Raw genomic sequence first — 13,869 nt, forward strand, 5'->3', positions numbered from 1 at the left:
CGAGGAAGAGACAAAGATTGGTTGAGTTTTGTTGCGAGTAGATTCCTTGTGTCCCGTAAATTTGGTTGGCCTAATATTAGGATAATGATAATGATTTAACTGGGTCGACTGTCATGGCAATCAGTGACTCAATGAACTTGAACACAACCTAATTTGATTTTTTATAAAAAAAAAATTACAAAACAGTGTTATTTTAGCCTTTTTTTATATATAAAAAAATGAAATAACATTGATTCAAGTTATTTCGAGCTAACTAGTTTAACTAGATGACTCGGTTCGGACAAGTTTAATTACCTATGCATTGAACTTGATGGAAGTTCTGTGTTAAAAAGTACTACCGAGGAGCAGGATAAACTTGGTTGAAGCCAACCACTCAACTTATGAATGATGAAGTTTGTCGAGGAACGCTGCAGCTGCATGCAGTTACTGATCCTATCCATGCGTACAAATCACACACCCATGGCTTCCGGGTCCACCATGCATGATTAGCAGCTAGCACAGACCGCTAGGCACAACCACTGCAAGCAGCCACAGCTGTCCGTGGCAAAGCTTATCAAAGATAACATGGGTGAGTGAAGGTACAACTCATCTTCACTGCTTCAAATGGCCCAGAACCGTATCAAATTGAACATGACAGCATCGGCCATCAGCATCCAGATCCCTGAAACGTGCTACAATCTAACACCATATTTAAGGCTATAAGCTACAGTGATAGGCAACATGTAGATGCTATCTGAACCCTTGCCTGATTTATGTAATGCCTGCTTCCAAAATGCTATTTTACTTTTACCGCTAACTATTTTCTGGACAGCGGGCATATTTCAAACGCGTCATCCTGAGTCTTTGTTCAGTAATCATGGGTGTGTGATTCGATTAGATCAACCCTTCATCTAAAGTATATGCAACTCGGGATCGCGTCAATAACCAGCTAGCCTTAGATCAAAATAATTTGAGCACATGAACGCGTCAAAGAGTGAGTTCAGCTTAATGGGTCTTGTTTAATCACCGAGCCAGTGACTCAGTCAACTGAAAAGCATAAGCTTTCAAATTCCAAGTGAGTTCCCAATTTCGGGATGTCCTTCCAGCGCTTGGTGAACCAACAGTAAGTGAGCGCGTCCAATTTCCAAGTCATTAGAAGATATCTATTTATTTCACACGATGCCTAAGGCAGTCTCAAAGAAAAGGAAAAGGATGCGCAAATCTGATCAAGTCACTTTTAGGTAGATTCCAAGGGGAAAAATTAATTGATTGCATGTTCATGACAATGATATAAAGCTTACAAAGATTATACATAAGCAGGCCTTTAAGAGGGCTCTCTATATGCATTAAAGATTGAGCTCACCTCAAGACGTAGGGGGCAGGACTGTGATGCTTTCTATGGAATTCAGGAAACAGGTCTTCCACATCCTTTTTACGAGCCAAATTGCATCATTCCTGCGAATAATAGGGACACCGATAGATGTCAATCCTGAACTTTAGGAAACAAACCAAGGGCAAAGAAACCAACAAACAACCTCAAGGACTTCAAATGCAACGATGTAGGCGCTGCAACTCTGAGACCACAAGCAAAGCAGCATTAGCTAAATCAGGGTTGCTTGATTTTTTCAGCTCCAAGAGAATGACTTCAATCCTTGAAATCTCATTTACAGGGATGGATAGTATCATCGCATGCGACAAATATTGCCGACAAGAATAAGCAAGAGCATGCAGTATCCGCTGCAAGAGTAAGTGAGGAACACCCTTGCGCCAAGACTCGAGGATTGCACTAACCTTCGGAAGGTTAGTTAGAAAACCAGTAGTGGCTTCCCTTGGAGCTGCCTTCAGCACCAACAACACGCATTCGGAAGCTATATCTGCAACGTTTGCTTCATCGGACCCACTCAACACCAGCAGAACACCTACATTGCTACCAAAGTCCGTTATATCTCTTATGCATTGCAGTTGATCAGCTGCAGTGCTTGCCTCATAGGAAGAATCATTTAGAAGTGCTGGCTCTTTTTTGTACGCAAGTCCTCTTTTACCGCCAACCGAACATAGAAGGAATGCCCTACACAAGCCAAGAGTTGGCTCAAGAAAGTCTTCCATGTCCTTTGCACACACAAACTCTAAAAGGTTTCCAATCCGCCTCACCACTTTTAATTGAGAAAGCAACTTAGATTCCATTTCAGGAGCTGATGCCATAGCCAGACACAGCTGAACATTATTGACATTAGCACTTGATAGGTCACCAAGCAAAAATTCAAAGCACTGTGAAACTGTCTTCAGATGTAGAATGTCTGAAATTTTTATGTAATCGTACTCAATGAGCATCACAAGGAGCTTCTGCGCATACATGGGAATGGGATCTTCATCTTCAATAAAGGTAGGGTAGAGAGGTAGGAAATGAATATTGGATATGGACTTTAAAGCCTCTGATCCTTTCTCATCTTCCAAAGGTTCATTCAAGAAAATGACCATCACATCAAACAAAATTTTTAGGCATAAAAATCTGGCATCACCATCCTTGTTGCCCTTGTACAGAACAGCTAGACCAGGAAGGATTTCACCAATGAAAATGTTGGGGCTTTCAAGAATTACAAGACGCTCCTCAGCAACAGATTCAAGAACTCGAAGAAGGGTTATTTGGAAGTCATCTCTTCCCTGGAAATTAAACAAAAAAAATGTCATTCAATGTTTGAATCATTATTTTGCCCCTTGTGGTGATCCGAAGTTCTCCCTCATCATAAAAAAATTATGTCTTTTACAAAAATAAATAGGAAGATAACTGTGGAAATGTCTGCTTTAGAAAATTCTACTCCATATCCATCTGAGCTATGCACATACATTGTTGATAACTGCATTTGGTGCAATTTTTCATCCTATATCTTGATGTATAATGGATCAATACTCGTCCAAGCATTATATTTCACCAGCTATATATTTCTCTTTCGACATCTAACCATTTTCCACATCAAGTTGCAAAGCAATTGAATTGAGTCTAATTTAATTGAGTCGGTCAAAGAAATAAGCAAAATAAGGAATTGTCATACCCTATATATGTCAGGTTTATTAGGTTTCGTCTTGAATAGGCATTTTGCCAACCATGTAATACCCTAATTTTACTGGTCAAGACGAGTAGCATTTGTACCTCAGTCTTCATAACTGCATTTTTAATGATTTACAGCTAGATAAGGAATTCTAGCCAAATAATGACTGCATAACACTATATCCTAAAGTTCAGTTAAGAGAAGGAATGAAAAATAAAGGTAAAAATAAGAGATAATCAGCTTCCTACCGGAAATGGTGTCTCCAAGACTTTGACCAAATTTGCCAACTGCTGCATAACTTGATGGTTCACCACCTTCAGCTTAAAAGAAGAACTTCCAAGAAGATGAAGAACAACAGGAAACATATGAACATTGGTTTTTGGAGCAATTCGATGCGCAATGGCAGAGATATGACCCTGACGCCTTCCTCCCATCATTTGCTGAATATCTCCGGCTATAATATCCAGTAAACTTGGTATAGTAGATGCCACAACATGCACAAATGCATCTAGACATTGTTGGAGATAGATATCCTTCTCTTTTGCTAGCCTATCCACTGCAGATAGTAACCTAGGGTTGCAAAAAAAGTGTGAAAGCCACCTCCTACCGTTTTTACAAAGAAGAGCAATGAGAAGGAGTGCCTTTCCCCTCAAAATTTCACCACCCTGCTCAGTAAGAGACACGAGACTTGGGACCAAATTCTTATCCTCTGCCAAGTTCGAAAGGTGCCGCCCAATGTTTGTAAACATATGACTTCCAAGCATAGCCATGTTTAAGAGGTTCAAACTTATTTGCTGCTCACGTGGGCTGCCCTTGCCAAGGGCAGACACTGTGTCCTTGAAAGACAGTTTCTCCATGACTGATTGAATGCTAGGAGGGTTGAATCTTGCCAGCCGGACTAAACATGAACCTGCAGTCAGCCTGATGCTCTCCTGTTTCCCTGCAGCTCTATATATATAACAGATGTTACTAATCACATCCTGGCTAGTGAAGCGACCTGCCCAGTGCCCCCCTTGACTGCAGATGTTTTCAATTGTCCTCAATGCATAAAGTTGAGTTATATCATCCTCTCCTTTACGCAAAACAGATGACACCAATGAAATCAACGAGTTTGGAACCTGCTTCAGGTAAAAGAATATTATTAAATGAAGAAAGTAGAAGTAGAAAAGGAGAAGGAAAGGATGCATAAAGAACTCAGGCATCCCATATAAACAGAACTTGCTATCAAGCATGATTTTTGAAATCCATGAATCATAGGAAAAACAAAGGACAGTCTCCACTAAACAGAATCTGCCAGATGTGCGCAGATGAAAAGACAAGATAGAAAAATGAAACTTCATTGAGTGGAAAAATCATGTTTCATGCAATATAGCACACGAAGATATTTGTGAAAGGTAGAAAGCTAACCTGCCAGCCAAATGCAGATCGGCTGTCCTTTGATGAAGATTCTGGTGGATTGTTATCCTTGCTCTGATCGTTCTGGGTAGATATATAAAACAGCAACTCACCTAAAGCAGCCATGGAAAATCTCCTCACTTTTTCCTGTTTGTCTCTGAGGCCATCAGTTAGTGAGCCCAAAATTCCAGAATTTGCCAAATCATCTTCAATAAAAGTTGAATGGCGAATTAACAATCCAATCAATGAAGCAAGCTGAACACGCAAAGCTGAGGTCTTGGACAGCCGAAGCATTTTAACAAGCAGGAGCATTATTGGCCCATTTGTCAGAATATTGGCTGTGTCAGCATTGCTACTCAACATCTCAAGGTATCTAATCACATTCTGCTTCTCCCCGATGCTAGTATTTCCATTTAAAATGCATATGATTCTGTTGGTGAGTGAATCCAGCTGCTCCTTGGACATCTTTACAAAATCAGATGGTTGCAGGGCCTCAAATGGAAGAGAGGGAATAACATCTGACACTTTATCAGCTTTTCTACTGGGCATTACAGGTCTGACAGAAAGATCAGATGAATGCCAAAGGACCTGTGAAAGGTTATTGGATGATTTTGAAGAGTCAAACTCAATGGCTGACCCTAAACCTTCTTTAATTCTCTGATTCCTGAGCTGAGGACTAGCACTGACTGGAGAAGGAACCATATCAACCTGCTCTGAAGATGAATCCTGGTCATTTGTTTGTGATTCATCTGAGGCAGGTGCGTTAATCACAGGGAAGGTTTCCAATTGAGGTATGTTATTGACCACCTCTTCTGTTGTACTGGTTGAGTTATCTGACCCATCAGGTTCATCATGTATCTCATCTTCAGCATTCTCATTAAAATCAAGTTCCATATCAGTGTTTTCTGTTTTGACCTCAGAATCATTCTCAAAGCCATTGGGTGAGGGCCTCCTATAGTTTTCCTTCTCATTCTCCTTCTGTAAGTTTGATTTCGCTATTCTTGACAGCCTTAAGAGATTAACATGCCTAGCAGCACTGGAAGGATCTTTCTGCTTCACTTCAACCACCCTGCCAGAGACTTTTGTTTGAGTTTTCCTGCCAGTCGGCGTACCTTTAACTGGTGTTTCGTGACCTCTTGATCCTAACATTGAATTCTCATCCTGTTTTGGAGTCCCTTTTGCATCCTTTTCACGATGTTTAGGAGGGGTCCTATTTGCTAAAGATCTGTCTCCGTTACATTCTGAGAGACAAGGCTTAGCACAAAGCTCTATCATATTATCAAAAGCTGGTTGAGGAGGTAAATGCACCGGAGCAAATTTAGTCCTCCAGAAAGCATGTCCGCAAAGCTCACTCCACTTGATTCTTTCAGCTGGATCTTTTACGAGGAGAGAATTGACTAGGTTGACAAAGGGACGGCTTGGATTGCCAGGGAGGGGGGGTGTCGGATCTGAGAGTATGGATTTCACTAGCTGTGTGAATTCTCTTCCCACAAAAGGAGGCCTCCCTGCATAGCCCTCATACAGTACACAGCCTAAGGCCCAAAAGTCAGATGCATATGAATGAGCACCCCCGTCCTCAAATAGTTCAGGAGCCATATAACAGGGTGTTCCACGTTTTGCTTGTGGCAACTAAGTAAAAACACATAAGCAAAGTTAAGAGTAGTAAAAAATTATAACCGGATAATAAAAGGACAAGCTCCATATCATGATGCCACTTTCAAATTTTTTGCATATGATGAGTTAAATGTTGTAGCAGTTAGAACAACCTACCATGGATGAAGGAGTTTTGGATATATCGCTCAATTTTCTTGCCAATCCAAAATCACATAGCTGCAATGCACAAGTATGAACACCAGTCATGTGCATAGAAAAAACTTGAAATTTACCCTACCATACAAAGAAAATAAAATGCCAATCCAAAATCACATAGCTACATTGCAGAAGTATGAATACGAGTCATGTGCATAGCAAAAACTTGAAAACTACTCTACCATTCAAAGAAAATAAAATGCATATGTACCTTTGTGTGTCCATTCTCATCTAAGAGGATGTTTGATGGTTTTAAATCACAGTAAATAATTCCTTTTGAGTGTAAGTACCTGACAGCAGTGACCATTGTAAAAAGGAAAGATTTGAAAGCAGACAATTTTACAGACATCATATAGGAACAAAATTAAAAGCCAGTCAGCATTTCTTACTGCAAAGCTCTAACTACGTCATGGGAGAGATCATGAATCGAGTCTTCAGGCAGCTGACTATCCTGCAAGTCAAATATAAACTACCTTGATGAAGTTATAGTACATTGGACACTGCATATAACAAAATTTGAAATCATACTCTCCATTGCTACATGAATTGAAACAAATTCTCATAGTAATATGACATGTTTAAACATACAAGCTAATATCATTTACATTTGTGTAACCTTAACTTCCATATTTATTACCATGGGTTCGGCACATTTGATATCCAAACGCTTCCCAAGGGAAAATCTCTCAAGTTTTTGGTCACCTTGAATATCAATTCCAAATTACAAGAAAATTATAATGATATGCAGTACCTATCCAGAGAGCTCTATGAAATTTTTAACAACTTTTCCCTTTCCATCAGAAGAGAATTGGTAAAGGCGAAACAAGATTCAGCCCTAATTGACCATACAAACCTGTTTGTTGCTTAAAAATGAGACAGCACAGAAGTAATAAACACTAGTATTGACGCGCTAGTGTTCTTTTCCTCGTATCTAAGAATAGCAAAAACAGCATGATCACTCTTCATGGACATCATATTTCTAAACTAAACAAAATTGTTGTGCTGGAAAAGCACGTAATAATACAGCAACCTATGGAAAGGCCTGAATTCTGCCTTACATTTCTAAAAAAATCACCGATCAAATTATCCATGATATTAAGTTTAATGCTGAGCATGAATGATAAATTCCACAGTCCCCCTTGTGTCCAGTAAAAGAATGAGAAATCCATTGAAGGAGAGCAAGGTATAAAAAAATCATTAAGTAGTCGGTACCTGTCGCAATAAGGTCATGAGATCTCCACCAACACAATATTCCAAAACCAACCACAGGTGAGATGACGTTTCATACCTAATAAATACATCAGGAGATGTGAAGAAACCAAAAAGGTAAGATAAAAAAACAAAGACAAGCATGATCTGCATTCCTAAACGAAAAATAAATACATTGAATGGAAATATGAATCTTGAGAGCAATTATCCGATGCTGAAATGCCTTACCATGAGTAAAATTTTAAGACATTTGGATGATCTAAGGAGTGAAGCATCCTGACCTGCATATAATATCAATAAAAGGGTATGAGAAAATAACATCTATAAAAAATAGTATCAAGTGTCACATTAATTTTCTAGAACAGTGATAAGCAGGCATAAAATATTTTACACCCCCTCGTTTCCCATGCATCAAATAAAGGTGGTAAGGATTTAAAATAAATAAAAAGATGACTTCCAGCAAATCTAGCTCTAAAGTGAGTGTTTTGAACAATGAATCATAGCAAAGCCACTCATAATCACAACTTTCACTAAAAATATATACCGGCTGGCTCTTTCCCGCCTAGTTCCCAATAATACAAACATGCTTCACTATTGTCTTCCTTAAACACGCCTGTATCTAACATTTACAGGCATATTTAGCACTGAATTAAAGAAACAGCAATGGCACTTAAAATTGTGTTGAGTCAGTTACCAAACCACGCATTTACCAAATTTAAGCAAATAAATTGTGTTAAATTAATTACTAAAAAAAGCAATCATCAATTTTAATCAAATAAGCTGTCTTAAATTAGTTACTAAAACAGACATTTTATCGAATTAAAAATCACAACCTAAATTTAACTTTAATAAACAGACTACAGTAATCTCAAATTCTGAGTCGATGATAAGTTACTCCAATTTCCACCAAAAACAGAAATCAAGTAAGCAAACAGTAGAAGAACAGCTCTTTGTTATCCTTACTTCATGAAGAACTTTACTCTTCTGCGACTTATCAACACTCTTAATTGCGAAATACTCAATCGTCTTCTTCTTTCTACCTTTATACACACTCTACACAGTTCAAAACGAAAATCAGAGATTCAAAGAAATTCACGTTAACTTAAAAAAAGGAAAAACAAGCTACAGAGATAAAATTCAGGTTACCGAGTATTTGCCACGGCCAATGGCTTCGTAGATGTGGAAATGGTTCATGGTGACTGAGCTGGTCTCTAGGGTTTCGATTTGGATAAAATGACACTGCTTTTTTAGAGGATTATCGGAGATCGGAGAGAGAGTGGATGATTTTGGGGGTTTTGGATGCGAGTTTTTTTTTTTTTTTTTTTTTTGAGATTTGGCCTGGATTATGATTGGAGTGAGTGAGGTCTTCTGCTTTAGTGATTGTTCAAAAAAATGAAGAGAGAGCCGGTGTGGGTAGCCGTGCTACGGGCGGGAATCTGAATGCAATTGAAAGAAAAATACCATAGCCACATGTTTATTTTTGTGATTTAAAAAAAAAGTTAATTTTTTTTATTTTAAATTAATATTTTTAAATTATTTTAATATATTGATGTTAAAAATAATTTTTAAAAAATAAAAAAATATTATTTTGATATATTTTTAAATAAAAAATACTTTGAAAACAATAATACTTTTAAAAACATTCTAAAAAAATATATGTAGATATGATGTTTGAGAATTTAGTAGCGGTTATTTTTTAAAGTATTCTTTTTATTAAAAAATATATTTTAATAATATTTTTTATTTTTAAAAAATTATTTTTAATATTAACACAAAAAAATTTAAACAAAAAAAAATTTTAAAACAAATATTTTTAGAACACCAAAACATTAAAACCTCTTGAATCAAGGGCAGCCACGTTTAAAAATTTTGAACCCGACTGTCACGTGATTAGAATCACGTTTGGTTGCATGGTTGTTATTCCTATATATATTCTTTGTTTGTTAATATGAAAATTTTGTAATTCAAAACCTGATTTGAAATAAATTTTAAATTAAATAAAAAAATATTAATTTAATAAAACCTAACCAATCTCAACAGGTATTTAGCAATTCGGATAACCTGGTTACTTTTTAAGTAAAAAAACAAAACGATATTGGCTTGAATTAACATGATGATCTCCGAGTTATCCCAGTGACCAAAATCCTTTTTTAAGGCGGTCCTTTTCTTACATTACATTGCGCATGATCCCCGGCTTTTCTTTTTGACTGTAATCATTTTAACCTGCTGGCTAATTTTTTTGACCGACCGACCCTTGCATTGTGTTTGGGGAAAAAAAAGAGGGAGGAGTGAAAATATTAGAAGAGAAAACGGCTTTCCTCCTAGTGTTTCGCTTGAGAGTGCTGGGAAATAGGTGTAAATCATGGTTTTTTAGAATTTAATTTTTTTATATTTTTTTTAAAAAGTTAATTTTTTAATATATTTTAAATCGTTTTGATACGCTGATTTTAAAAATAATTTTTAAAAAATAAAAAATATATTATTTTGATACAATTCAGCACGAAAATAATGTTCAACCTTAACACATTAGGTAATAAAAATAATTATAAAAAATAATTTAAATTTTAATAAACAATAACTACCCCACCCAGGAAACACCCCCATAGGAACAGGCAAACTTTTCAAATCTCACTGCTTTGTACGTTTCCATACACGTGGAAAGTTACTCTGAGAGAAACTAGAAAGTATTAAAAAACAAAATAAAAATAATAGCTATCTTAATATGGAAGATAATGCTCACATGCCAGTCCATTTTCAACTACTTCCCAATACGCCATTGTCCAAGTAATTGCAAAATAACTTGTTCCAGCCAGCATGTGGTAAAATATTCATACTTGACTTGTCTGGGTAGTTTTAATATCAAGAATAGTTTTTCATAGCTAAATTATGAAGATTGCTCGGCTTTAACAAGGATGTTTTAATTATTTCATCGTACTTCTAAAATAAAATAAAAAAACCAGCTAACCCTCAAATAATCAAATGTGACTTTGGACAATAACCATCATGTCCTTGATAGCCAATTCAAGGTTTTTTTTATTATTATTTTTTGGAGGAGAGATCCATCATTATACTGTCGTTTCCTTTATCCAAAATTGATGCTACCTACTTTATTGTATTAAAACCGTGTTTGTTTTTTAAAAATTGATTTTTAAATAATTACTTTGCAAACTTTTCTGTATTTATTTATTATTAGAAAAGTTGATCAACAAAAAATATTTTTTAATCAAATAAAAATTTGGTTTTATTTCCAGAAAAATATTTTTCTTTTTATTTTAAGCTATATTTGTTTCCCATAAAATAGTTTCCGGAAAATCACTTTTCAATTTTTCCTGTGTTTGTTTGCCATTAGAAAAGTTGGTAAACAAAAAACACTTTCCAGGCAAAGGAAAATTTAGCTTGGTTTCTAGGAAAGTGTTTTCCTGTAAAATTTAGACGGAAAACACTTTCTGAAAGTTGTGAAAAAATTATAAATGTCATATTATTTGCTGATTATATCAAATTTGATCCTCAAACTTTTGATTGCTATATATATTTTGTTTTGAATATTTATTTTTTAATTTCATCTCTTAAAATTTGATTTTTATATTAACTTTGGTCCTCATTTTTATAATTGTTATTTGTTTTTCCCTTATCATTTTTTTATTGAAATTTTTTATCTATCAAATTTGATACTCATTCTTTTGATTGTTACTTATTTTATTTGAAATAATTTATGAAATGTTAATTATTATTATTTTAATTTCTTCATCTTTCATGTTTTTTTACTTTTTAGATTTTATCTCTATTATTTTGATTATTATTTATTTTATTTGAGATAATTTATGAAATTATATTTTTTTTTAATTTCATTCTCATTCAACTTTTTAATTTGTAAGATTTGTCCTCGTTATTTTAATAAACTTGAGAAAAATAAAACATTAATAAGTTATTTTCTAACTCATTTTTCATGACATAACTAAACACTGAAAAGTGTTTTCCAACTTATTTTCAATTACACTACCAAACATCAGAAAATAATTCACTTTCAAAAAAAAAACTACTTTCCAGCAAACAAACAGGGTCTAGGCGGAAAACACTTTTTTGGAAGTTGTGAAAAATTTAGAAATGTCATATTATTTGTTGATTATATCAAATTTGGTCCTCAAACTTTTAATTGCTATATATATTTTGTTTTAAATATTTGTTTTTCAACTTCATCCCTTAGAATTTAATTTTTATATTAATTTTAGTCCTCATTTTTATAATTGTTATTTGCTTTTCCCTTATCATTTTTTAATTGAAATTTTTTATCTATCAAATTTGATCCTCGTTCTTTTGATTGTTACTTATTTTATTTAAAATAATTTATGAAATCTTAATTATTATTATTTTAATTTCTTCATCTTTCATGTTTTTTTACTTTTTAGATTTCATCTCTATTATTTTGATTATTATTTATTTTATTTGAGATAATTTATGAAATTTTTTTTTTCAATTTCATTCTCATTCAACTTTTAAATTTGTAAAATTTGTCCTCATTATTTTAATAAACTTGAGAAAAATAAAACATTAATAAGTTATTTTCTAACTCATTTTTCATGACATAACTAAACACTTGAAAGTTTTTTTCAACTTATTTTCAATTACACTACCAAACATCAGAAAATAATTCACTTTCCAAAAAAAACTACTTTCCAGCAAACAAACAGGGTCTAGGCGGAAAACACTTTTTTGGAAGTTGTGAAAAATTTAGAAATGTCATATTATTTGCTGATTATATCAAATTTGGTCCTCAAATTTTTAATTGCTATATGTATTTTGTTTTAAATATTTGTTTTTCAACTTCATCCCTTAGAATTTAATTTTTATATTAATTTCAGTCCTCATTTTTATAATTGTTATTTGCTTTTCCCTTATCATTTTTTATCTATCAAATTTGGTCCTCATTCTTTTGATTGTTACTTATTTTATTTGAAATAATTTATGAAATCTTAATTATTATTATTTTAATTTCTTCATCTTTCAACTTGAAAAAAATAAAATATTAATAAGTTATTTTCCAGCTCATTTTCCATAACGTAACCAAACATTGAAAAATATTTTTCAATTTATTTTCTATTATACTACCAAACATCAAAAAATAATTTATTTTTCCGGAATTTATTTTCTAAAAAGAAACAACTTTTCAGCAAACAAACGGGGCCTAAATTTTTTATGTTGTTTTCAAGCATCTCTAACATGGCTCCCTTCAGCTTTTGATTCTTTAAATGAACCTTAAGTGTCTCTGGAGGAGAGGGAGCACGTTCAAGGCTGGATGGATCCAAACCCTTTGAAAACATGTTTCAATCCGTTTCTAGAAATTTAATTTTTTTTTTAAATTAATTTTTTTTTAGTATTTTAAAATTGTTTTGATATGCTATATCAAAAATAATTTTTTTAAAATTAAAAAAATATTATTTTAAAATTAAAAAATATTATTTTAATATATTTATAAATAAAAAATGTTTTTAAAAATAAACACTTTCAACAACGGACGGCCTTCTGCTTTTCCAATAATAATAGAACTAGTAGTCGTACAATTATTCCATGAGCTGTTAAGATCAAAATTGGAAGAACCCCCCCGCCCTGCCTCCTTTCTGTACACAGTTCTTTCTATTCAGTTTTGTGATTTACATGTTGATGATGATTTGAATTTTTTATATATATTTTATAGTATAAAAAATTTATATTTTACAGTATAAATTGTTGTGAGTTTGTTTTGTGAAAAATAATTTGTTGAAGAAAACATTTTCCTGTAGATTTGTTTTTTTTAAAAATGAGTTGTTTTCTTACTGGTAAAGAAAAGAAAACTATTCTCGTATGTTAATAATATAGTTTTGAAATTTGTTTTGATCTAACGGTCGACCCGGAACTTAACGGACCTGGGACTGGAACTAAATCAAGTTTAAAAAAAACTAGAGGAAGTCACAACTTGGGGTGACCTAGCAAAACTCGATTGTAAATCATTGATTATTTTTTTGTTTTTCACCAAAACAATATCGTTTTGATTTATATAAAAAAAATAGAGTTAATTCGAGTGACCCGGATCTTGGGTCGGGTCGACCACCAGACCGGGTTTCAAAACTATAATTTTCAGGGAGAGAAGTTGTGTTGTTAATAGTAAAAATAGGGGTGGTAATAATACTTAATACTTACAGTGACAGTATTTATAATAATAATAATATTATTAACAGAAATGATAGTGGTAATAAATATTATAATATTATGATAATGATGATTACAATAATAATATAAAATAATAATTATTTTAATAACAAGATGTTTTTAAACTCGATCCGGGTCATGAGTTTTGATTGGGTCAACTCTATTTTTTTTATAAATCAAAATGATATAATTTTGGTAAAAAATAAAAAATAATCAACATGTTGGAACTAAGTTTTTAACCGAGTTT

The 13,869-nt window shown here is 33.5% G+C and overlaps 1 protein-coding gene across 1 annotated transcript; it reads right to left on the reverse strand.

The window, feature by feature from the left end:
• Positions 1–1,202: 1,202 nt before the first annotated feature.
• On the reverse strand, positions 1,203–8,844 carry LOC7469088 (serine/threonine-protein kinase RUNKEL). Its single transcript, XM_002312679.4, has 11 exons — positions 8,586–8,844; positions 8,403–8,492; positions 7,668–7,720; positions 7,443–7,518; positions 6,620–6,681; positions 6,442–6,520; positions 6,192–6,251; positions 4,434–6,050; positions 3,275–4,144; positions 1,515–2,640; positions 1,203–1,434 (listed from the first exon to the last, which is right to left on the reverse strand). The coding sequence occupies exons 1-10, from the start codon at positions 8,631–8,633 to the stop codon at positions 1,525–1,527; spliced, it is 4,071 nt and encodes a 1,356-aa protein (XP_002312715.4). The 5' UTR covers positions 8,634–8,844; the 3' UTR covers positions 1,203–1,434; positions 1,515–1,524.
• Between the last annotated feature and the right edge of the window lie 5,025 nt (positions 8,845–13,869).

The sequence above is a fragment of the Populus trichocarpa genome, chromosome 8, assembly GCF_000002775.5.
Source record: "Populus trichocarpa isolate Nisqually-1 chromosome 8, P.trichocarpa_v4.1, whole genome shotgun sequence".
Classification (NCBI taxonomy): Eukaryota; Viridiplantae; Streptophyta; class Magnoliopsida; order Malpighiales; family Salicaceae; genus Populus; species Populus trichocarpa.

Bases quoted from the DNA above. Each gene is read 5' to 3' on its own strand.
- LOC7469088 (XM_002312679.4), bottom strand. From the start codon at position 8,633: ATGAACCATTTCCACATCTACGAAGCCATTGGCCGTGGCAAATACTCG. The intron at 7,519-7,667 runs GTAAGGCATTTC...TGTATTTATTAG, and splicing joins GTCTTAAAATTTTACTCATG to GTATGAAACGTCATCTCACC. The intron at 6,252-6,441 runs GTACATATGCAT...TGTGCATTGCAG, and splicing joins ATGAGAATGGACACACAAAG to CTATGTGATTTTGGATTGGC.